Consider the following 24,380-nt stretch of genomic DNA (forward strand, 5'->3'; position numbering starts at 1 on the left):
CTACGACAGATCATCCCTGTTTCACCAAAATTTTCTACCTCCAAAAGCTTTCCAAGACCCAAACCAATAGCTACGGCATTGGTTCTGGTCATGTTCCTCAGAGCAAGCTCATGAATCTGAACCCAGAAAGTAGACATGCTAAAGTTTATCTCATTCAAAGAAAGATCCGGAGACCATTCCTTCAAAACTAAAAGAGAACTTTTCACATTCCAGGTAGCAAGTTTCAGAATTTTTGACACATGGTATTTTTGGGAGAATGAAAAGATAAATTTGAAGGGGTCATTTGTGGTTTGGAAAGAAAAGGGAACAGCAAACTCCCAAGCTTTGATAAGAGAAGCTTTAACTTGTATAGGAATAGGAGGTTTTTGAGCAATTATCTTGCCAACAAGAGCAAAAAGATTCCTCCGAAGGAGCAGCAGAGATGATGGACTCTAGATGACTAATAGGATCATCCCACGACAAGGCCGTAGTTTGAGAGATGAGAGTATCTAGATCCATGAGCACAAACAGGGGACAAGGAAAGGACCGACCTAGAAGAAGAACAAGGGAAAACAGGAAACTAGGAGAAAGGAACGAAGGTTCCAGAGGAAGCTCTAAACAACAGAGCCAGATCAGGGTTAGCACTCAGCCTCTTCCACTTGAATTCCACTTTCCTTAGGAAACTGAAAAGGCGACGCACGCATGGGTCGAATCATGCAAAGCCCAAGATATTTGTATAAACTCAGCTCTGGCCTGGCCCGGCCCAGCCACTACTGACTGCTTCAAACCACACGAGCCAATAAGAATCCAATAGGCTAATAAAATTTAGGTTTTTCTACCCTGTATTAATGATTTTTTTTTTTGATTGACATGTCCGCACAAGAGGGGGGAGGGGGATTCGAACTAGTGACCTCCACTTTATTAAGTGTGGTCGTAGCCGATTAAGCTACCTCTTGGGGACGTATTAATGGTTATACTAAGGGTCTTTGTTGGAATGTTTAGTCATCCTTTATGGGATTTGAATTTCTCAAATTTATTTATTTATTTATTTTTTAATTTGAACCATTTATTATATTTAACTGCTCAAATAAATGTAAAAGCTAGCATTTTATAAAAAAAAATTTTAGGGGATGTCAATTTTCTTTTACTTGGTGTAGTCTTTCTTCTTCCCCTCTGCACTTGCTTTGAAGAAAAAAACAAATCCTTTAGAGCCTTCGACAACAAGGCAACGCGAGAGTGGCTTGGGTCTTCCACTAGAATTCCACTTTCCAAGGAATATGAAAAGGTAGCCGAATCAGATACCTCATGCAATGCTTCACTTTGATACTTTGCAACTTTCCGTACCCCCCTAACACCCTTTTCCTTTCTTTATCTCCGATTCCTTCGGACCTTCACATGTCTTTTTGTGTATAATCCCAAATGTGTGATGTTGGCAAATCACTCTCTTCTTATTCTTGGGTGTTTTGTAATTTTTTTTTTTAAAAAAATATAGTAATAAGAAATATCTATGTGATATAAGGATGAAATAAGATTAAAATTTTTTGTGAGCAAAAAAAGGTTATTTGATACTATTTTTGAAAATATGTTTTTTTTTTTTTGGGTTGAAAAGTGAAAATAAGGTTAAGGAGAGGAGAGAGAGATTTGCCAAATGTACTTCTCAAAAAAAAAAATAATAATAATAATAATAATAATAATAATTTTTTTAAAAAAATTATTACTAAACAGCTTTCTTCCCTCCTAGTTAAACTTCCTAGTTCCTGCCTCCAAAGCTGCAAACTCCACTTTCTGACTTTCCGTACAGAGCCTTTTCCTTTTCTCTCTTTAATCCCATAACCTTTATTTGACTTCATTGAGAAACCCCTTCGTTAAGTTTTCTCAGCCTATAATATTATGAAACAACTGTGTCTCTTTCACTCTCAGTCTTCTTTCACTCTCTTGCTAAGCTAAGATCTGGCTTTTGTGTGTGCGCTTTGGTTTTCTGTAACGTACGGATATGGAGACGGCAGCGAGAGAACACATAGAAGCTATACGTAAGAAAAAGTTTTCGATTGGAGGGGAAGAGAACCCACTGACGGAGGATCTTCATCAGGCCGTCAAGAATCTCTCTGCTGAACTTTATGCCAAGGATGTCCATTTCCTCATGGAACTCATTCAGGTTACTTCCTAACTCATTCTCTCACATGCATGCTTCTTTAATGGCGATCCATATGGTGAAATTTTAGCTAGTGACCTTTGTTTGATGCTGTGGAAATGGGGGAGGACTCCATGGGATTACGATGTCTTGTTGCTTTTGTTTTCTTGTTTTTCATATTTTTGTTAGTTTTTAGATTTTGGGAAATGTTATATTAGCGTCGTTCATTTTCATCTGTCCAAAGATTCAAGCATATTCAAGGAAAACATTTTCTCAAACTTTCAATTGCAGTGTCCTGAGGTCAGCATTAGTAAGAAAGATAAAAATACTCCAATAAATTCAGGAAAAAAATTAATATTTTTCTTAAAAAAAAAAAGCATTTTTTTAAAGATACGATTTTTTACCAAATCGCATAAAATTTATTGTTTGGAATTGCGATTTGATAATAAAATTTGCATTTTCAAATTGCCGGGAGAGACTAAACTACGATTTTAAAGGCCAAATCGTGATTTTGCTAAATGCTTAATTGTGTTTATAAAATTCACGTTTTCAAATCGCATATTTTAAAATCTTTATTTTTAAATCGCTCTTTTTGAAATCTCAATCCAAAACGGACCTTAAGTTTCTACACCCTGCATTTTTTTTTTTTTATAAGTTCAATTTTTTTTTTTTTTGATTTTTTTTTTCTTCTATTTTATGCAAGGGTATTTTCTTCATTGGGTGGGAGCAATGACACTTTTTGAAAGTTTGAGGAAGACATTGTCCAAATTGAAAGTTTGGGAAAAACATTGTCAATTATATAGTAGTTTGTGGAAAGTATCTGCATTAATTCTTCTTCTTTTATAATCTATCAAATTACTTCAATTACATTTTTTTTTTTAGAGAAATGCTAAACATCCCAAGTTTTTGTTCCAAAAATTGGAACTAACTTTTGGGAAAAAAATTTGAAATATGTAGTACTTCTATTTTTTTTTTAATAAAATTTTCATATTGATATTTCTTTTTTATGTGCTTAAAATTCTTGGACAAAACGGGTCATCAAGGTTATAACTCAACCAATAATAAAATCTTAAAAATAATTATGTAATTAATGATTAATATGTATTTTGAGCAACTCAGGAATAACTTGATTTTTTTTTGTTTTTTTAAATGAATTAAGTTTGATCATATTATTTAGTTTAGTAAAAGGTTTGAGATTGGCCCATCCTTAAATATATTAAACTTGACTATTCAATACTCAGAGTTTGACTTGGCTCGACTCAATTATTACCTTATGTTCGATCCTCCCAATTCCTCCTAGCTAAATGCTGGGGCCGAAGTAAATTATAGTAAATAGGTTCAATTAGAGGAGGTAATTTTTGCTGCTATTTGCAAATCTTCCATCAACCCAACGCAAAATATTAATGTGTTAATATTGAAGGGTCTTAATGGTTATACTAAATAATTTGAATTAGGGTTGATGCCTGGACATCAATAATATTTAGAACTTTTATATATATACATAAATTCAACACAAAATTAATTAATTAAAATTAAAATGAGTCCATTTATAAGCCTGAGCACCGGCAAAATCCGCCACTTGGCTTTCCACAACGAAGCAGCATCGGTTTCTACAGCAACCCTCCCACTTTTTCAATCTTACACTGCCCCCACCAACTTATATATGCAAAAGCCCAATGATATCTTTTGTTTAAAAAAAAAAAAAAAAAAAATTATTTAAATGTATTATGCTACGTAGAAAATGTGGTTGAAGATTGCAATGGCTGCTACCAGTATGATCATGATGATTCAATGTTAGCCAAGTTTTTTATTTATTTATTTATTTTTTAGCTGAGCATTTTAAGCCATGATTTTTGTTAAATTAGACTTTAGAAATGGTGGGATTTTTTTCTTTTTCCAGAATGCGGAAGACAATAACTACTTGGAAGGTGTGGATCCATCGCTTGAGTTCATCATAACCTATCAGGACATTACGGCCACGGGAGCTCCAGCGACATTGCTTATTTTCAACAATGAAATAGGTTTCTCTTCCAAAAATATAGAATCCATTTGCAGTGTTGGTCGCTCCACCAAGAAAGGCAACAGGAAACGCGGTTATATTGGAGAGAAAGGTAGGTGACGATGATACTTGATTTTTTTTTTTTGGAAAGAAGTCAGAGCAAGAAAACACTGAATAAAAGTGTTATACTGTCCAAATATTTGCAGGGGAAATTATCTTTTTATTTTATTTTTATGACTAAGAATATTTTTGTTGCTCTAACTAGCTTATTTCTGGTCAACATATTCAGGTATTGGATTCAAGAGTGTCTTTCTGGTTACTGCTCGGCCGTATATATTCAGTAATGGATATCAGATTCGGTTCAACGAAGAGCCTTGCCCATATTGCAATCTTGGGTACATTGTTCCAGAATGGGTGGAGGAGAACCCAACTCTTTCCGACATATGGCAAATATATGGTTCTGGAAATACTCTTCCAACGACAACAATAGTCTTACCTCTGAAGCCGGATAAGATCAAAGCCGTGAAGGAGGAGCTCTCTAGCATTCATCCTGAAGTTCTGTTGTTCCTCTCGAAGATAAAGCGGTTTTCAGTCAAGGAACATAATAACTATGCTCAACTCAATACCATCAGTGCAATAGCTATCACGAGTGAGACTGACTTTGTTACGAAGAAGAGCATTGATGCTGAGTCCTACACACTCCATCTCTCAACCAATGAAAAGGAGAATGAAGGTTCCGACAAAGAATGCAGTTACTACATGTGGAAGCAGAAGTTTCCTGTTAGGCAAGAAAACAAAGTGGAAAGGAGAATGGAAGTAGAAGAGTTGGTGATCACGTTGGCTTTTCCCTTTCAAGAGCGTCTCAACAGAGGGATGAGCTCACCTGGCGTCTATGCATTTCTTCCAACAGAGATGTTCACTAACTTTCCCTTCATAATCCAGGCAGATTTTCTTCTTGCATCATCAAGGGAAACAATCCTCTTGGACAACAAGTGGAACAAAGGGATTCTTGATTGTGTGCCCTATGCTTTTATCAATGCTTTGGTCTCGCTAATCAGAACAGCAGAAAATGCTCCAGTATCTAGTTTGGCTCCCATGTTTAAGTTCATTCCTATCAACAGTTCTTCTTATAAAGAGTTGAATATCGTGAGGGAGTCAATCAAAGCAAAGCTTGTCGAAGAAAATATTGTTCCAAGCGAGTCCTACACAAAGCAGAAATTTTTTCATAAACCTCGTGAAGTTTGTAGGCTTATGCCTGCTTTCTGGAACATATTGGATAAGGCAAAGAATGAAGGGGTGAGCTTGCTTGATCTTTCATCCCATGGAAATTATATTTTGAGTTCTGCATTTGATAGAAAGGAGTATGATCACATATTGAGTTTCTTAGGAGTGGAACCTGTCAACAACATCTGGTATGTGAAGTGCATCGGGAGTTCTAATCTTGTTGCAGGAGTGTCAGACGAGACGTATATTGATATTTTACTATTTGTTGCTGATAATTGGAACTCCATATTTCATAACACCAACATCAGGAACATACCACTAATAAAATATGTGGGTCTCTATGGGGACGTGTCTTTGTGTAGCATAAATGAATGCACACCTGGGAACTGGATGCGGGTGGTGTTATCACCACAGAATCATATGGCATCGTGGCTGATTGATTGGAACAGGGAATTCAGATGTGTGGGTGGTCATTTTTTTATGCCAAAAAGTACGCAAGAAGCTATCTTCTCCTCTAAGAGGGTGTGGGAATGGCTTGAAGCTCACGTGAGGATTAATGTTCTTAAAGTATATGACTATGCAGTTCGCCTAAATTATTATCTCAAAAATGATCGGAAGCTTGCTGTTGCATTTGTTCATTTCTTATATCACGCTCTCTCTCAGAATCATCTTTCAAAATCGGAGGTGGCAAATTTGTGTCTTTCTATGCCGATCGCAGATAACTATGGCAATCTAACCACTCAAAGAAAAGGGGTCCTTGTCCCAGCTAATGGAAGCAAATGGGTGGGATTGGTTGGTTCAAATCCATGGAGAGGTGAAGGCTATGTCGAGTTAGGAGAAGACTACTTGCATCCAGGTCGTTTTGCAGGTGAATTTACTTCTGGTGAACAGCTTTTAAATTTCCTAATAACTTATGTTGCAGCTTCTGATATCCCCTATATATCTCCTCCCAATGCTGCAATTCCTGCTGTTTCTGCACCACTTACGAATGAAAATGCATTCTTGCTGTTGGATTGGATTCGAAACCTCAAACAGAGACATGCTTGGATTCCAGAGAACTTCTTGAAATGCATAAAGGAAGGTAGTTGGCTTAAAATTACTACCAATGGCTGTTCTGGCTACCGGGCACCATATCAGTCATTCATGTTTTCCTCTTCGTTGGGAAACATTTTGCAGAATGGATCAATTCTTGTTGATATTCCATTGATTGATCAAAGTTTTTATGGAGATAGAATAAATGAGTATGAGGAAGAGCTGAAGACAATTGGAGTCATGTTTCAGTATGGAGAAGCATGTGAATTTATTGGGAAGCATCTTATGTCTCTTACAGGTTCCTCTACTTTAACTAGAGGCGTTGTGTTTTCTATCCTTAATTTCATCAGATTCTTGAAGGAAAATTCGCTTCCTCTGGACAAATTCATCAACAGTATCAATGAAAAAAAATGGCTAAGGACATCCCGTGGGGATGGATGTCCAGTTGAATCTGCTTTGTCTGATGACGAATGGAGAGTTGCATCTCAAATTAGTGACATTCCCTTCATTGATAAACATTATTATGGGGAGGAAATCCTTTCTTTTAAAGAGGAGTTAAGGTCGCTTGGTGTGTTAATTGGATTTTGTAAAAGTTACCATCTCGTTGTAGACAATTTGAGGCCATCTTCACGCTTGACTTTGCTTACAGCTGAGGCTGTTCATTTGATCCTTGAATGTATACGTCATTCGAGATCAGCCAACAAGCTCATCGAGGCATTGAAAGGTGTGAAATGCTTCAAGACAAACATGGGTTACAATTCTCCAGGAGAATGTTTCTTGTTTGACTCACAATGGGGTTGCATCCTACAGGTTTTCAGAGGTTTCCCATTGATTGATGAAGGTTTTTATGGAAGCAACATCTCGTCTTACAGAAACGAGTTGAAGAAAACAGGGGTGAAAGTGGATTTTGAGGATGCGGTCAAGGTATTTACTTACTGTTTCAGGCAGCACGCGTCTTCCATAACAAAAGAAACTGTTATGTCTTTCCTGTCATGTTATAGACAGCTAAAGGACACTCCATTTAAGTTTCCTTCTGATCTTTGGAAATGTATCCGCGAGGAGAAGTGGTTGAGGACACGGCTTGGTGTTTATAGATCTCCAAGTAGTTGCATTCTGTTTGGGCCAGATTGGCAATCTATTTCTCCAATTACTGTTCTCCCTTTCATAGATGATAGTGACAACTATTATGGCAAGGACATTCATGAATACATGGAAGAGCTGAAGGTGATGGGGGTTGTTGTTGATATCAAAGATGGTGTGAAGATGGTAGCTGCTGGTCTTTATTTTCCTCAAGATCACTCCTGCATAACTCCTGATAATGTTCTTAAGCTGCTGGAATGCATCCGCATTTTACTACAAGATTGGGATTATTCATTTCCGGACAAATTCTGGGAAGAAATTTCTCAAAAATGGTTGAAGACCCATGTTGGATATAGGCCTCCAAACGAGTGCTTATTGTTCAATTCCCATTGGGGCTCTTATTTGAAGCATACTGATGGACCTTTTCTTGATGAAGGCTTTTATGGTTCTAGTATTACATCCTACAAAGAAGTGCTCAGAGCAATTGACGTTACTGTTGATGTGGAAAAAGGATGCCCATTGATTTCCAGCCACCTTGATTTCCATCTCGATCAATTTTCTACAATAGTCAGAATATACAACTACTTGAGTGAGTTTAATTGGAAGCCAGACAGTGAAGCTACCAAAAGGATTTGGATCCCAAATGAAAGTCAGATTGGTAAGTGGGTCGGCCCCAGGGAATGTGCTTTGCATGATGAGGATGGTCTCTTCAGTTTGCAGTTGCAAGTTTTGGAGAAACACTATGATCCAAAGTTATTGAACTTTTTCTCCAATGCTTTCCATGTTAGGCACAATCCTTCAGTTGATGATTACTGCAAGCTTTGGAAGGTTTGGGAAAGTTCAGGACAACCATTGTTGAATGCTGATTGTTGTAAGTTCTGGGTGTATGTTTCGAAGCACTGGAGTGAAAAAACTGAGAAAACTTTGGCTGATTGCTTGGTGAAATTACCCGTTGGTTCAGGCTCAGATGGAATTTTGCTGTCCTACAAGCATGATGTTTTCATTGCTGACGATCTCCAACTGAAGGATCTTTTTGATCAGTTTTGTCCTCAACCTATATTTGTATGGTACCCTCAGGAAAGCTTGCCTTCTTTACCTCGGAGAAAGTTGCTTGAAATTTACAGAAAAATTGGGGTTCGCACAATATCTGAATCTGTGCACAAGGAAGAATCAGTGGATGTTGCTCATCTTAAGCAAGTGAACCCAAAGGAGACTGTGCTTAAGAAAGGGATGGTTAGACTCATCCTTGGTTTTCTTGCTGACCCTACAAGGAAAATCGAAATGAAAACGAGGCATGACGCTATCAAAAGGCTTCTGAATATTACTTTCCTTGAGACATTTGAACCCATTACTGTCAACTATAGTTTATCACTTTCTACTGGGGAAATTGTGAAAGCAAAAGCAACCCGGTTGATGCTTTGGGATAGAGAGTCTTCAAAGTTCGTAGCACAAAAGGTGGACAGGTCTTGTGGATACAAAAATGTCATCGAATATGCTACATATTTTTCTGAAGCAATATCTGAGGGTTTGTTGTGGGATAACAACGATCATATTGGTGCACTCTCTGAGCTTGTCAAGTTGGGCTTCTTGGTGGAATTTAATGAAGAAGCAGTTGGTTTTTTAATGAACTCCAAGAGTTTGCAGATTTTCATAGAGGACTTCAACGCCCTCTGCCTCCCTGTAAGCACCACACCACTTTTGATGTTTCATATTTTCGTATCAAATTTTATTTATTGTTATTTTTCTTAATGTCTTATGTGCAGAGTGACAATGTGGCGGAGCTCGAGTGGCTTTCACAGTTTGTAGACGACTCACCCAAATCTTTGGTGACTGGAGGATCCAGTGTGTCTTAGAGCAACAACGCCGGCCACGAGATGAAAATGTGCATTAGGTGTTAGCACTATGATCATGTTATGAAGTTAATCAAATTCTCACCCCTGTAATCTTTGCCCGTATTTGATTAAAAAAAAAAAAAGAAGTTAATCCTATTCTCTAATTTTAATTTCCCTTTTGTAGGCTTTTTTTTTTTTTTTTTTTTTTTTTTTAATAACGAGGGTGTTTAGATCTTCGTCCTAATTAATGTTCGAGTATATGTTTCAAACTCTCCACTACTATGTATCGAGTTGAGCTTATGAAGGGCTTAATCCATATATCATATATGTAATGCTTGAATACGTATGAATGGAGGAATCAAAAGAGAGTTGTATAGTCAAATTAGAATTTGCAACAAGTGGAACAGATAAAAATGGAAAGGAATTGATAAATTACACTTTGACTTTATGGAGTTTTGTATAGAATATCAAAACAAAAGTGACTCAATTTATACCATTATTATGATATTCCAATCCGATTGTATACCAGAAAAATAAATGAATTCGGGGTTTGATCTGTTCAATGAGATAAGGATATAATAATCAGAAACAATATAGAATTAATTTTTTCATTTTTTTAGCACTTAACTTCTTAGTGTATTCAATTGTTCAAAAAATAATTTGCAGAAAAGAGAGATTCTTACCTATATTTTTTTTAGTCTAATTTCTAGATCCATCGTGCAAAAGCTACCTTACTGACATGACATTGTAAACCAAGCATGCTTAATAACCATGAAGTACAAAAAGTTTGGAGAACAGCGATAAAGTGAAGGATCCATTAAATGGGGTTGCTCAGAGAAACCAAAATATTCAAAAAAAAAAGAAAAGAAGGAAAAACAGAGATTGAGGAAACTTACCGTGATAAAGTGTGCTAGTTAATTGGAATTGGAAATGTGAAGGATCCACTAAACCCTCTGTAATATGAAATACCGCAATCGTTGAGTAGCTAACGTGCTTTTCTAAAGCCCTAAAAGAAACGAGGCCTACAACCCGAGGAGGAATGGAGAAGGGGCCGAGAGTAAATGGGCCCATTTACGCAATACGAGTTACCATTTAGACGGCCGAGGCCCAGACTCAATGGACTTCACTTTACTATAATACGTAAAGAATAGGATCCTTTCCAGTCCAAAATATATTTGAGAATATTCAATTCATGGCTAAGATTTTTTTTTCAGAAATTTTAGAGCCACAAATGGGACACATGTCCTATTAACAAAAAAATAAGAATAAAATACTATTTAAGATTAAAAATAAATAAATTAAAAAAAAGGGATGGCCATCTTGGCCATAGGGGGTGGCTAGATCACCCCATTTTAGGCGGGGGTGGTTCCAATGGCTGGCCAGGGGTGGTCCGGCCACCCCCAAGGGCCAAACTAAAAATAAATAAATAAATAAACCCATTTATTTTTATTTTTTATTTTTAGTTTGGCCCTTGGTGGTGGCCGGATCACCCCCGTTGGGCCTGGGACTGGCCACCCATCCTTTTTTTTTTTTTATTATTATTTTAGTTTTTATTTATCTTTTAAGTATTGATTAATATATATATATTTTTTTATTGAGAGGATACGTGGCACATTTGTGGCGCTAAGATTTCTTAACATTTGTGGCGCTAGGATTTCTTTAAAGAAATCCCAACCATAAACTGGATACCCTTAAGTCCGAAGAGGATCCGGATTCGAGACATAAGAGCTATGTTTGCCAAGAGAAGAGCCCGGCACTGTAGCTGGAACGGCACTGTTCCAGCTACAGTGCCATCTGACATGAACAGTGCTAAAATTTGACTTTGTAATTTTTTTATTTTTTTTTTAAACCAAAATATCACAATTGCTGCATGCTGCCAAAAATTGTTGCACGCTGCACTGCCAAATTTTTTTTTTTTTTTTAAAGCAAAATATAAAAAAAGAAAAAAAAAAAAAGAGGAGAACGATGGGGTGGTTCCAGCCACCCCTTGGCCAAAATGGGGTCTTTGTTTGTTTTTTTTTTAATATTTTGCTTAAAAAAAAAAAAAAAATTGGCAGTGCAGCGTGCAGCAATTTTTGGCAGCATGCAGCAATTGTGATATTTTGGTTTTTTTTTTTAAAAAAAAAAAATTACAAAGTCAAATTTTAGCACTGTTCATGTCAGATGGCACTGTAGCTGGAACAATGCCGTTCCAGCTACAGTGTCAGGCTCTTCTCTTGGCAAACATAGCTAAGGGGAATTATTAATTTGCTTTCAGGGACTAATAATCATATAATAAGAGGTTAATAGAAAAGTTCAAATTATGACAACTATAATTGAAGCCTGATTTTTAGTCATAATGCAACATGAATTAAAAATGAATTTTTGACATAGTTAGAAGTCAAATTAAACTTTACATGAGGGTCCGCACTCCTCACTACATAGGTAGGGGCGGCCAGCAGATCAGGATCCTATAATTTTTGTTTCAACATGTATATTCTTAAATTATGAAATACAAGTTATTTCTAGGCATCGAATGGCTTAAAATGCTAAAAAAGCTGTTAATCATCTAAGGCGAAGCCGTTAGCGGTTTTAGGGATAGGAAAAAATAGTTACTAACTGCACACCCTTATACATATAATAATATAAATATCTAAGGGTGGGCGACGTATGGGTCGAATCAGAAAGCTCATGAAAGCGCAAGATATTTGTATAAGCTTCTTCAACGTGTATATATATATATACATATTTGTTTCATTGTATTTGTGTATGTGCTTAATTTGGTTTTCTGTAACGTGCGGATATGGAGACGGTAGCGAGAGAACACATATATAGAAGCGATACATAAGAAAAAGTTTTCGATTAGAGGGGAAGAGAACCCATTGACGGAGGATCTTCACCAGGCCGTCAAGAATCTCTGTTTTATGCTAAAGATGTCCATTTCCTTAGGGAAGTCATTCAGGTTCCTTCCTAACTCATTCTCTCACATCACTCTATACGTTTGCATGTTTGTTTGTTACGGGTTCTTGAATCTTGATGATGTAATGTGTATGCTTGGACTTTGGAGGTTCCTCACTCATTATTGAGACAAGAGTTACAATAACTCAAGAAACAAATAACTCAAGATTAAGAGTTAAAAGAACTCAAGAGACAAAAATTACAAATGATAAATTAACTTTGTTGTTGTTAATATAAAAGTAGAAAAGACTAGTAACTTTCATACTCTTTCTCTATAAACAAGAGTATTGTATACAATAAAAAATATTAAGGAAAAATGTAACCATAAAAAGGCTTTGATGTGTGGATGTAGGTCATAGGCCGAACCACCTTAATTTTCTGAGTCTCTCTTTCTTGTTCTCATTTCTCTTCACTAAATTATAAGTTCTAATATGGTATCAGAGCTATAGGCTAACGCCAATTTTTGATCCTGTGAACTTTTTTTTTTTTTTTTTTTTTTTTTCTCCATACACTCTTTAGTCTCTTTCACAATCTCTCTCATCTCTCTCAAAAAAAAAAAAAAAAAAAAAACCCATCTCTCTCTCTTTCAGGTAAAAAAAAAAAAAAAAAAAAACACCTCATATTTCTTCCAACATAGATGTTCACTAACTTTCCCTTCAATCCAGGCAGATTTTCTTCTTGCATCATCAAGGGAAACAATCGTCTTTGACAACAAATGGAACAAAGGTATTCTCGATTGTGTGCCCTCTGCTTTTATCAATGCTTTGGTCTCGCTAATCAGAACATCAGAAAATGCTCAAGTATCTAGTTTGGCGCCCATGTTCAAGTTCATTCCTGTCAACAGCTCTTCTTATAAAGAGTTGAATATCGTGAGGGGGTCAATCAAGGCAAAGCTTGTCGAAAAAATATTGTTCCAAGCGAGTCCTACACAAAGCAGAAATTTTTCCATAAACCACATGAAATTTGTAGGCTTATGCTTGCTTTCTGGAACATATTGGATAAGGCAAAGAATGAAGGGGTGAGCTTGCTTGATCTCTCATCCCATGGAAACTATATTTTAAGTTATGGATTCGATAGAAAGGAGTATGATCACGTATTGAGTTTCTTGGGGGTGGGGCCTGTCAACAACAACTGGTATGTCAAGTGTATCGGGAGTACTAATCTCATTGCAGGAGTGTCAGAGGATCTGTATATGGATATTTTACTATTTCTTGTTGATAATTGGAACTCCAAATTTCACAACACCAACATAAGGAGCATACCACTATTAAAATATGTGGGTCATGTTGGGGACATTGCTTTGTGTAGCATAAATGAATGCACACCTGAGAATTGGATTCAAGTAGTGTTATCACAACAGAATCATCTAGCATCATGCCTGATTGATTGGAAGAAGGTATTCAGATGCATGGGCAGTCAATTATTTATGCCAAAAAGTACCTAAGAAGCTATCTTCTCCTCTAAGAGGGTGTGGGAATGGCTTCAAGCTCATGTGAAGATTAGTGTTGTTAATGTATATGGCTATGCAGTTCACCTATATAATTATATAAAGAAAGACCGGAAGTTTGCTGTTGCATTTGTTTGCTTCTTATATCACTCTCTCTCGAAGAATCATCTTTCAAAACGGGATGCGGTTATTTTGTGTCAATCTATGCTGATCGCAGATAACTATGGCAATCTAACCACCAAACAGAAATGGGTCCTTGTCCCAGCAAATGGAAGTAAATGGGTGGGATTGGTTGGTTCAAATCCATGGAGAGGTGAAGGCTATGTCGAGTTAGGAGAAGACTACTTGCATCCAGGTCGTTTTGCAGATGAATTTATTTCTGGTGAACAGCTTTTAAATTTCCTAATAACTTATGTTGCAGCTTCTGATATCCCCTATATCACTCCTCCGAATGTTGCAATGTCTGCTGTTTCCGCACCACTTACCAATGAAAATGCATTCTTGCTGTTGGATTGGATTCGAAACTTGAAACAGAGACAAATTTGCATTCCAGAGAAGCTCTTGAAATGCATAAAGGAAGGTAGCTGGCTGAAAGTTACTGGGCTGTTCTAGTTACATGCCACCATATCAGTCATTCATGTTTTCCTCTTCGTTGGGAAACATTTTGCAGAATCAATCAGTTCTCGTTGACATTCCATTGATTGATCAAAGTTTTTATGGAGAAAGAATAAATGACTATAAGGAAGAGCTGAAGACAATTGGAGTCATGTTTGAGTACGGCGAAGCATGTGAATTTATTGGGAAGCATATTATGTCTCTTACAGCTTCCTCTACTTTAACTAGAGTCCTTGTGCTTTCTGTCCTTAATTTCATTAGATTCTTGAGGGAAAATTCTCTTCCCTTGGACAAATTCGTCAACAGTATAAAAGAAAGAAAATGGCTAAGGACATCACGGGGTGACAGATCTCTAGTTGGATCTGTTTTGTTTGATGTCGAATGGAAAATTGCATCTCAAATAAGTGACATCCCCTTTATTGATATACATTACTATGGGGAAGAAATCCTTTCTTTTAAAGAGGAGATGAAGTCGCTTGGTGTGCGAATTGGATTCTGTAAAAGTTACAACCTCGTTGTAGACAATTTGAGGCCCTCTTCACGGTTGACTTTGCTGACAGCTGAGGCTGTTCATGTGATTCTTGAATGTATACGTCATTCTAGATCGTCCAACAAACTCATTGAGGCATTGAAAGGTGTGAAATGCTTCAAGTCAAACATGGGTTACAATTCTCCTGGAGAATGTTTCTTGTTTGACTCACAATGGGGTTGCATCCTACAGATTTTTAGAGGTTTCCCATTGATTGATGATGGTTTTTATGGAAGCAGCATCTCGTCTTACAGAATCGAGTTGAAGAAAACAGGGGTGAAGGTGGATTTTCAGGATGCGGTCATGGTATTTGCTCAAACTTTCAGGCAGTACGCGTCTTCCATGTCAAAAGAAACTGTTGTGTCTTTCCTTTCATGTTATAGACAGCTAAAGGACACTCCATTTAAGTTTCCTTCCGATCTCTGGAAATTTATCCGTAAGGAGAAGTGGTTGAGAACTCGGCTTGGTGTTTATAGACCTCCAAGTAGTTGCATTCCGTTTGGGCCAGATTGGCAATCAATTTCTCCAATTACTGTTCTCCTTTCATAGATGATAGTGACAACTATTATGGCAAGGACATTCATGAATTCATGGACGAGCTGAAGACGATGGGGGTTGTTGTTGATATCAAAGATGGTGTGAGGATGGTAGCTGCTAGTCTTTATTTTCCTCAAGATCACTCCTGCATAACTCCAGATAATGTTCTTAAGCTGCTAGAATGCATCCGCATTTTACTGCAAGATAGGAATTATTCATTTCCGGGCAAATTCTGGGAAGAAATATCTCAGAAATGGCTGAAGACCCATGTTGGTTATAGGCCTCCAAAAGAGTGCTTATTGTTCACTTCCCGTTGGGGCTCTTATTTGAAGCATACTGATGGACCTTTTCTTGATGAGGGCTTTTATAGTTCTAGTATTACATCTTACAGAGAAGAACTCAGAGCAATTGGGGTTACCGTTGACGTGGAAAATGGATGCCGATTGATTTCCATCTTGATCAATTTTCTATTATTGTTCGAATTTACAACTACTTGAGCGAGTTTAATTGGAAGCCAGACAGTGAAGCTACAAGAGGATTTGGATCCCAAATGAAAGTCAGATGGGTAAGTGGGTCGGCCCTGGAGAATGTGTTTTGCATGACAAGGATGGTCTCTTCAGTTTGCAGTTGCAAGTTTTGGAGAAACACTATGATCCAAAGTTATTGAACTTTTTCTCCAATGCTTTCCTTGTTAGGCACAATCCTTCAGTTGATGATTACTGCAAGTTCTAGAAGGTTTGGGAAAGTTCAGGACAACCATTGTCGAATGCTAACTGTTGTAAGTTCTGGGTGTATGTTTCGAAGCACTGGAGTGAAAAAACTAGGAAAACTATGGCTGGTAGCTTGGTGAAATTGCCCGTTGGTTCAGGCTCAGATGGAATTTTGCTGTCCAGCAAGCATGATGTTTTCATTGCTGACCATCTCCAACTGAAGGATCTGTTTGAGCACTTTTATCCTCAACCTATATTTGTGTGGTACCCTCATGAAAGCTTGCCTTCTTTACCTCGGAGAAAGATGGTTGAAATGTGCAGAAAAATCGGGGTTCGCACAATATCTGAATCTGTGCACAAGGAAGAATCAGTGGATGTTGCTGATCTTAAGCAAGTGAACCCAAAGGAGACTCTGCTTAAAAAAGGGATGGTTAGACTCATCCTTGGTTTTCTTGCTGACCCTACAAGGAAAATCGAAATGGAAACGAGGCATGACGCTAACAAAAGGCTTCTGAATATTACTTTCCTTGAGACATTTGAACCCATTACTGTGAACTATAGTTTATCACTTTCTTCTGGGGAAATTGTGAAAGCAAAAGCAACCCGGGTGATGCTTTGGGATAGAGAGTCTTCAAAGTTTGTAGCACAGAAGGTGGACAGGTGTGGTGGATATAAGAATATCATCGAATATGCAACATATTTTTCTGAAGCAATATCTGAGGGTTTGTTGTGGGATAACAACGATCATATTGGTCCACTCTCTGAGCTCATCAAGTTGGGCTTCATGATGGAATTTAATGAAGAAGCAGTCGGATTTTTAATGAACTCCAAGAGTCTGCAGATTTTCTTGGAGGACTTCAACGCCTTTTGCCTCCCTGTAAGCACCATACCTCCTAATTTGTAAAAAATTTGTACAATTCTTATTGATGCCATAAGCAAGTAGCGGGCTGTTTGAGGGCTACATAATAGTTTGAGGAGACTTAACATTATATATATATAGTAGTAGTTTGTGGGCTACATAACTTTTTACTTATTTTAATTATGAAGAGTATTATTTATTTCGAAGTACTTACTCCCTAATTTAACAGTAGAAATCACTGTTGACATGGCAAAAACCTCCAAAAGGGGTGATCAAGCTAAATTGGAATGAGTCTCTTTATATTTAAAACAAAAAGATGGGTGTAAGAGTGATTGTCTGAGATGATACAGTGCTAGTATTGATATCTATGTGTGCCACAGTTCTTTTCATTTTCGACCCAACGGTAGTAGAGGCGGTGGCAGCCTAGAAAAGCAGTTGTGTTTTGTTTTGAATTGAGCCCTAGCGGGCCCAACACTCATTATCAAAGGAGATGCACTAAAAATAGTAAATGCTTTGCGACAAGTTATGATCAATTTATAGAGGATACCAACACAGTTCTTAATAGTCTACCATCATGCTTCATTGCTTTGTATGTCACATTCGTTGAGAGGTTAACGAACTCATACATTAGCAAAGCTACTCTCCATCAATCCCTCAATCAAGTATGGTTGGAGGACAATCCTGTTTTCATTCAAAGCATTGATCTTGCTAAGCAAGATTTTTGTCCATGATTTATAATAATAATAAAATAAAAAAAACTATGAATCCTTTTAAAAAAATAAAAAAGTAGAAATCGCTGTTGATTTGAGGAATGAGATGAAGTAGATAAATGTAACACAAACTCTCATTCTCATTTTTAAATACATATTTCTTAACGTAACATTTATTTATTATTATTATTATTTTTGACTTGTCCACATAAGAGAAGGAGATGAGAAATTCGAACTAGTGACCTCCGCTTTATGAGGTGTAGTCCATAGCCGATTAAGCTACCCTTAGAGATTTTTAAAATCATTATTGGATTTTAGATCTATTACAATTCACTATTTTTTTTTTAAAACAAGTTTGTGTCAAAGGAGAATTTTAAATGTCATGTTTTTGTATATAATTTCTCTTTTATTTTACATATTTAAACGCCACGGCAATTAAAACGAAAGAAAATCATTACCGGATCCGTGTCTCCCACTTCTGCTTTCGGTCGCGCGAGAGAGATGTCGTCGCACGGGAACGCAACGTCGGTGAACGATCCACGTCAGCCATCAGCGGCGAAGCCCTACGTGGCGCCGATGGTGTCCCCGCAAGATCTCCCTGTCGATTACTCCGGTTTCATCGCCGTCATCTTCGGCATCGCCGGAGTCATGTTCCGGGTCCGTCGAAATCAAAGTTCCTTCCTTCAATATTTCTGATTTATTATACACATGCATACATACGTACAAACATATATTTGTGCCTCAGAAATTTGAGTTCTTGCTTGCAATTTGATGTTGTGCAGTACAAGCTAAGCTCGTGGCTTGCTATTGTATTCTGCGCCCAATCGCTCGTCAACATGCGGAATGTCGAGAATGACCTCAAGCAGATCTCCATGGCCATGATGTATGTATATGTGCTTGTATTTCTTTCGCCTACATTCTGCCTCATCGTACGAATCTATGTGATGCAATTTTTTTGTATGTCTGTATTGGTGAAATAAATTCTTAGGGTTTGCTTGATCTTCTCCAACATTGTCAAATAAGTGTTCAACATGCAGATAGTTTTTTCTTTTCTTTTTTACTAGAGAATTAATTTGTATTTTGCTGGTTCCCCACAATTATATCCCTGAGCGCTCGATTGAACATATTGGACATACTAGGAAATTTGTAACAAATTCGAGTTATCTACTTACAATTTCCTTAGGTAGTTAATTTTTAGATTGTGTCAATGGTAGGTAGGTTTAGATACACACAGTTAACTTTGGTGGTTATCCACTTGCTGATTGTAATTTGCTTGTTCGGTTGTTCCTCTGGAGTATGGACTTATAGAGTTAAGATGCAAAGTTACAGAGAAAAATATGAGAGTAAAGTTGTTCCCATTAATGCTTTTATCAAAATTTATAAACAAACAAGTAGATAAAAGGGTGACAGACCTATACTTCTTAAGCCATATGCAACTGAAAGAAGGAGACTAATTCTTCAACTTTCGGGTATCTGTTCTTGGTAGGATAGGTTTGAAGACCTTATCTTAGTTGTCTATATGAAAGCAGTCATTGTATGCCTATTAAGTTTTATATCTGCTGGACTAAAGAACACTGCAAGAAGAGACTAGTGCAAGCTTTGCCTAATGTGTACCTCTCAGTGCAATTTTAGGGCTTCATTGTGTGCAAAATCTTGGCATATAATCGGAGAAAACATACTATCGCAGCCAAAAAGCAGAATAAGCTAAAGTACAGGGGATTCCCAAAGTCAGTATTTCGACAAAATGTAGTGTAGTACACTCCAAATTATTGGTTTACCTTCTATTTGGAAAATTTTACTGGTTCCTTTTTTGATGACTTTCAACCTTCAATGTGTCAGCCTTTTCTTATCTCTGCTTTAATATGATGGTGTTATTGTTTCACTCAGTTTACTAGTAATGTGTCAGAATTATGACATATTTGATTTATTGCTATTACTAATTTGATTATACTTTCTGAACACCAGGTTTGCTATTATGGGATTAGTAACAAACTACTTTGGGCCTGCTCGACCCGGTGCACAAAGTTAAGATTTCATGGTCCACAGAGTCAAGACAAACTGAGATGACAGTTTGAAGGTTCCTTTCTTTGATGGTGTTTTATTATTATTCCGGGGGATACTGTTAATGAAATTTGCTGTAACAAATTTGTAGGAAGACTAAAATCTACCTATGATATTGAAATTCTTTTCCATTATTCCTCACGCCTCCCCCCCTCTCTGCAATGAAACTGCCTTTTCGTATGACTTCATCTTTCTTAATTTGTATGGGCATCTTCTATGAGGGTCTTGCTCAAATTAAAAGGTTTCAATTATGGCTCTACCATGATGGTATGGCCTTTGGATAGGGCTCCTCCTCTCAACATGCTAAGACTAGTGGGCAGGTTGTTGCATTACCAATTTACTAACTTCATGTTTCAGATATCAATCATCACAAATAGAAGGACAATATGGCAGGTTGTTTGTCTGCGTTCAGTTAAACATAAATCTCAGGGGAAAATTGTTGCTTTGAAGTTTTAAAGGATGGGAAAAGAAAGTTGAGCGCTTATGATTCAAACTGGGTTAGGAAATATTGAATTTTAAAGGGTTTTAAGGGGCTGGAAATAGGAAGCATCTTGCAAGACTTTTCAGTGGCAGCTGCTTGTCAGGTAAAAATTCAGGAATTTAGGGTTCTAATAGAGCAAGGGAAGGGTATTGTTTGGAGGTGAAACATGAAGTCGGAAAGGGTAAAGCTTTAGTACTCTGAAAGATTGTACATATCATCACAATACAAAGTAGCGAGATGAAATCCAAGAAATTGGAGAGTTATCTTTCTAAATAGTTTCTTCCTGTCATAACTAAAACCTATTACTGTTATGTTGTTAATGTTGAACACTATTCAATTCCAACGAAGTGGGAGAGTCACACGTTCAAGAAAAATCAAATCGTCATTAAAAGAATGAAGATGCATTTGAGGGCTATAATGGGTACAAAATCATGTTAGTGAACTATCTCTCTAAATAATTTCTCATTTTATAACTAAAACTTATTACTCTTCCGTTGTTAATCTCAAATACTACCAAATTCAAACGGCATGGGAGAGTCAAGTATTTAAGAAAATTTAAACCGTTGTTAAAAGAATGCGCAATTCTAGGAAGAAGATGCATTCGGGAGCTCCAAATTGTTAATATACTCATTACATTGTCCCAGTCCAGTATAATGGGTACAAAATCGTGTAACCCAGCCATTTTGGATTAAATGGAGAATGTAATACATACCGGGATCAATCCTTACTTTGTTGTATAGATCATCGCAATACAAAGTAGCAAGATGAAATCCACAAAGTTGGAGAGCCATCTTTCTAAATAGTTTCTTCATGTCATAACTAAAACCTATTACTCTTCTGTTAGTAATCTCAAAAACCGTCTAATTCCAATGGTGTAGGACAGTCATGAATTAAAAAAAAGTCAAACCGTGTAAAATGAATGCATGATTGTACTAAAAAGATGCATCTAGGGCTCCAAATTTCGATAAACTCGTTACATTGTGCTAGATTCGATATAACGGATACGAAATCGTGTAATTTGACCATTTTAAACTAAAGGAAGAGTGAAATACAAACTAGTGAAATGATATTCACGAAGTTAGAGAGCTATCTCTCTAAATAATTTCTTCATTTCATAACTTTAACCTATTACTCTTCCGTTGTTAAATCTCAAATACCGTCAAATTCCAACAACATGTGAGAGTCATGCATTCAATTAAATTTAAATTGTTGTTAAAAAAACGCATGATCTTAGGAAAAAAGACGCATCGGGGTTCCAAACTCGTCACATTGTGCCATATTCGGTATAATGAGTACAAAATCGCGTAACCCGACAATTTTGGATTAAACAGAGGATGAAATACAACTGGCAAGAGGAAATCCACAAATATCTCTAAATAGTTTTTTCATTTCATAACTAAAAGATATTACTCTTCTGTTGTTGATTTCAAACACCGTCCAATTCCAACAGCGTTGGAGAATCATGAATTCAAGAAAAGTCAAACCACTGTAAAAAGAACACACGATTATACGAAAAAGATGCATCAGGGGATCCAAATTTTGATATACTCGTCAATTTATGCCAGATTCGTGTAGCCCAACCATTTTGGACTAAAGGAAAAATGGAATATAAACTGGGGTCAATCCTTACCATGTTGTACATATCCACACAATACAAACTGCCAATATAAAATCTTCAAAATTGGAGAGTTATTTATCTAAATAGTTTCTTTATTTTAAAACTAAAACTTATTACTTTTCCGTTATTAATCTCAAATACCGTCCAATTCCAACAACATCAGAGATTCATGCATTCAAGAAATGTCAACCCGTTGTTTTCTAGTAAGAAAATGAGTTCGAGGCCTCCAAATAAGGCTGGCCCAACCGCTAGGCTAGTTAGGTCGGCGCCTAGAGCTCAAGATTTCTAAGGCCCAAAATATTTTTTAATAAGGCCAAAAAAATTTGCATAAAGGCCCTCAACATGCTTTTTTGAGGCCTTCAACATGGTTTAAGAAAAATATTATTAGTTGTTTATAATATCAAGGCACCAACATGCTTTCTTGAGGCCTTCAACATGCTTTAAAATAATAATATTATTATTTTTTTAATAATATGGAGGCCTTCTGCACAACGGTCACGAGGCCCTCAACAGTCAACATGTTTTAAAAAAATATTATTATTTGTTTATAATATCGAGACCCTCTATAAAATAAGAATAAGAAAAAAAAAAAAAATCTGAGAATCCCACAAACTTGTCTGTTGTGGTTATTTTGAAGAAGAGAAATACTACACATTCCAAATTTTATTCCAAAAAATGAGTTCCCAAATGATGTGTCACAATCCCATGAATTGGTGACACACTTTCCAAAATAATAAATTTTATGAGATGATGACACATTATTTGGGAACTCATTTTTTGGAAGAAAATTTGGGATGTGTAGCACTCCTTTTATAGAAATCCAACCCCCCATAAAAGGTTAAAATGTTCAACTTTTCACATTTCAAAAAGGTTAAAATGGTTATTTTGCAATATAAGAAAATACTGAAAGACAAAAATAAGCCTACTTAATTTAAGTATAAAGAACAAAGAGTAAAGACAAAATGGTAATTTTAGTCTCAAACAATGCGGAATCGGTGCTTATTAGGTAAAGATTTCCTGCAATATTAAAATAAATATTATTTAAATATTAAAAAAATAAGGCCCAATTATAAAGTTTTGCCTAAGGCCCTCAAATACATTGGGCCAGCCTGGCCTCCAAATTGTTGATAAACTTGTCACATTGTGCCAGATCCAGTATGATGGGTACGGAATCGTGTATCCCGGTCATTTAGGATTAAATGGAGAATGGAATATATACCAGTAAGAAAAAATCCACGAAGTTGAAAGTTATCTCTCTAAATAATTTCTTAATTTCATAACTAAAACCTATTACTTTTCCATTGTTAATCTCAAACAACGTCAAATTCCAACGGTGTGAGAGAGTCATGCATTCAAGAAAAGTCAAATGGTTGTCAAAAGAACACACAATTGTAGGAAAAAGCTACATTCGGGGGATTCAAATTGTTGATAAACTCAACATATTGTGCAAGATCCGGTATAATAGGTGCAAAGTCGTGTAACTCAGCTATTTTGGATTAAAGGGAGAATGTAATACATACTAGGGTCGAACCTTACTTTTTTGTACAAATCATCACAATACAAATCGGCAAGATTAAATTCACGAAGTTGGAGAGCTATCTCTCTAAATAGTTTCTTCATTTCATAACTAAAACCTATTACTCCTTCATTGTTTATTTCAAACATTGTCCAATTCCAACGGCGCGTGAGAGTCATACATTCCAGAAAAGTCAAACCGTTAAAAAAAAAAACGAATGATATAGGAAAAAGATGCATCCGAGGGCTCCAAATTTGGATAAACTCATCACATTTTGTCAGATCCGGTATAATGGGTATGAAATCGTGTAACCAAGCAATTTTTTTGAATTAAAGGAAAAATGGAATACAAACCAGGTTCGATACTTACTATGTTGTACAGATCCCCATAATACAAACCGAAAAAATAAATTTACGAAGTTGGAAAGCTATCTCTTTAAATAGTTTATTCATTTCAAAACTAAAACTTATTAATTTTCCGTTTTTAATCTCAAACACCATCCAATTGCAACGACGTGGGAGAGTTATGCATTCAAGAAAAGTCAGACCGTTTTAAAAGAATGCACGACTCTAGGAAGAAGATCATCCAAGATCTCCAAATTGTTGAAACCTCATTCCATTTCCAGCAAATTGATTTGAATAGGTGCAAACGGGAAACTTTTCATCTTCACGAATAAAGAACTACCATTCCCTCTCCCCATTTGGAAATGTCACTGCAATCCAATAAGAAATACATTTATGACTAGCTACATTAATTGTTTTGTTATTCTAAGCAAATTATGGGAAACATAGGAATGAAAAGAGGATGGGCTTCCCGACAACCGACCCAATAGCATTGAAAATAAGAACAAAAAATAAGTAATGAACTAAAAGATGACTCAATCCTTCCATTAAAAGCCAAGAAATGAATTGAACAAATCAATTTTTGAAGTAAGCCAAGAACAACACTAGCAAAATAAAATAAAAAACCAAAAATAAGAAGTGGAGGCGGTGGGGAGGCGTGTGTAAGGCACATGCACGGGTGTAGACCATGAGCTGACTTATGAAGCAGCCCTTACAATCCCACCAATAATTGTATTTGCAT

General features: G+C 36.5%; 2 protein-coding genes and 1 pseudogene across 2 annotated transcripts; all 3 read left to right on the plus strand.

Moving 5' to 3' along the window:
- Positions 1-1,928: 1,928 nt before the first annotated feature.
- Positions 1,929-9,447, plus strand: LOC132174000 (uncharacterized). The gene is made up of 4 exons (XM_059585718.2): positions 1,929-2,134; positions 4,011-4,221; positions 4,399-9,125; positions 9,209-9,447. The coding sequence occupies exons 1-4, from the start codon at positions 1,973-1,975 to the stop codon at positions 9,296-9,298; spliced, it is 5,190 nt and encodes a 1,729-aa protein (XP_059441701.2). The 5' UTR covers positions 1,929-1,972; the 3' UTR covers positions 9,299-9,447.
- Positions 9,448-12,836: 3,389 nt separating this feature from the next.
- Positions 12,837-16,956, plus strand: LOC148587090 (uncharacterized; annotated as a pseudogene).
- A 1,106-nt stretch (positions 16,957-18,062) lies between these two features.
- Positions 18,063-19,865, plus strand: LOC132175862 (asterix-like protein). Its single transcript, XM_059587937.2, has 3 exons — positions 18,063-18,278; positions 18,404-18,504; positions 19,587-19,865. The coding sequence occupies exons 1-3, from the start codon at positions 18,123-18,125 to the stop codon at positions 19,648-19,650; spliced, it is 321 nt and encodes a 106-aa protein (XP_059443920.2). The 5' UTR covers positions 18,063-18,122; the 3' UTR covers positions 19,651-19,865.
- Positions 19,866-24,380: the final 4,515 nt, after the last annotated feature.

Source organism: Corylus avellana, chromosome 3 (genome assembly GCF_965113065.1).
Source record: "Corylus avellana chromosome 3, dhCorAvel1.hap1.2, whole genome shotgun sequence".
Lineage (NCBI taxonomy): Eukaryota > Viridiplantae > Streptophyta > Magnoliopsida > Fagales > Betulaceae > Corylus > Corylus avellana.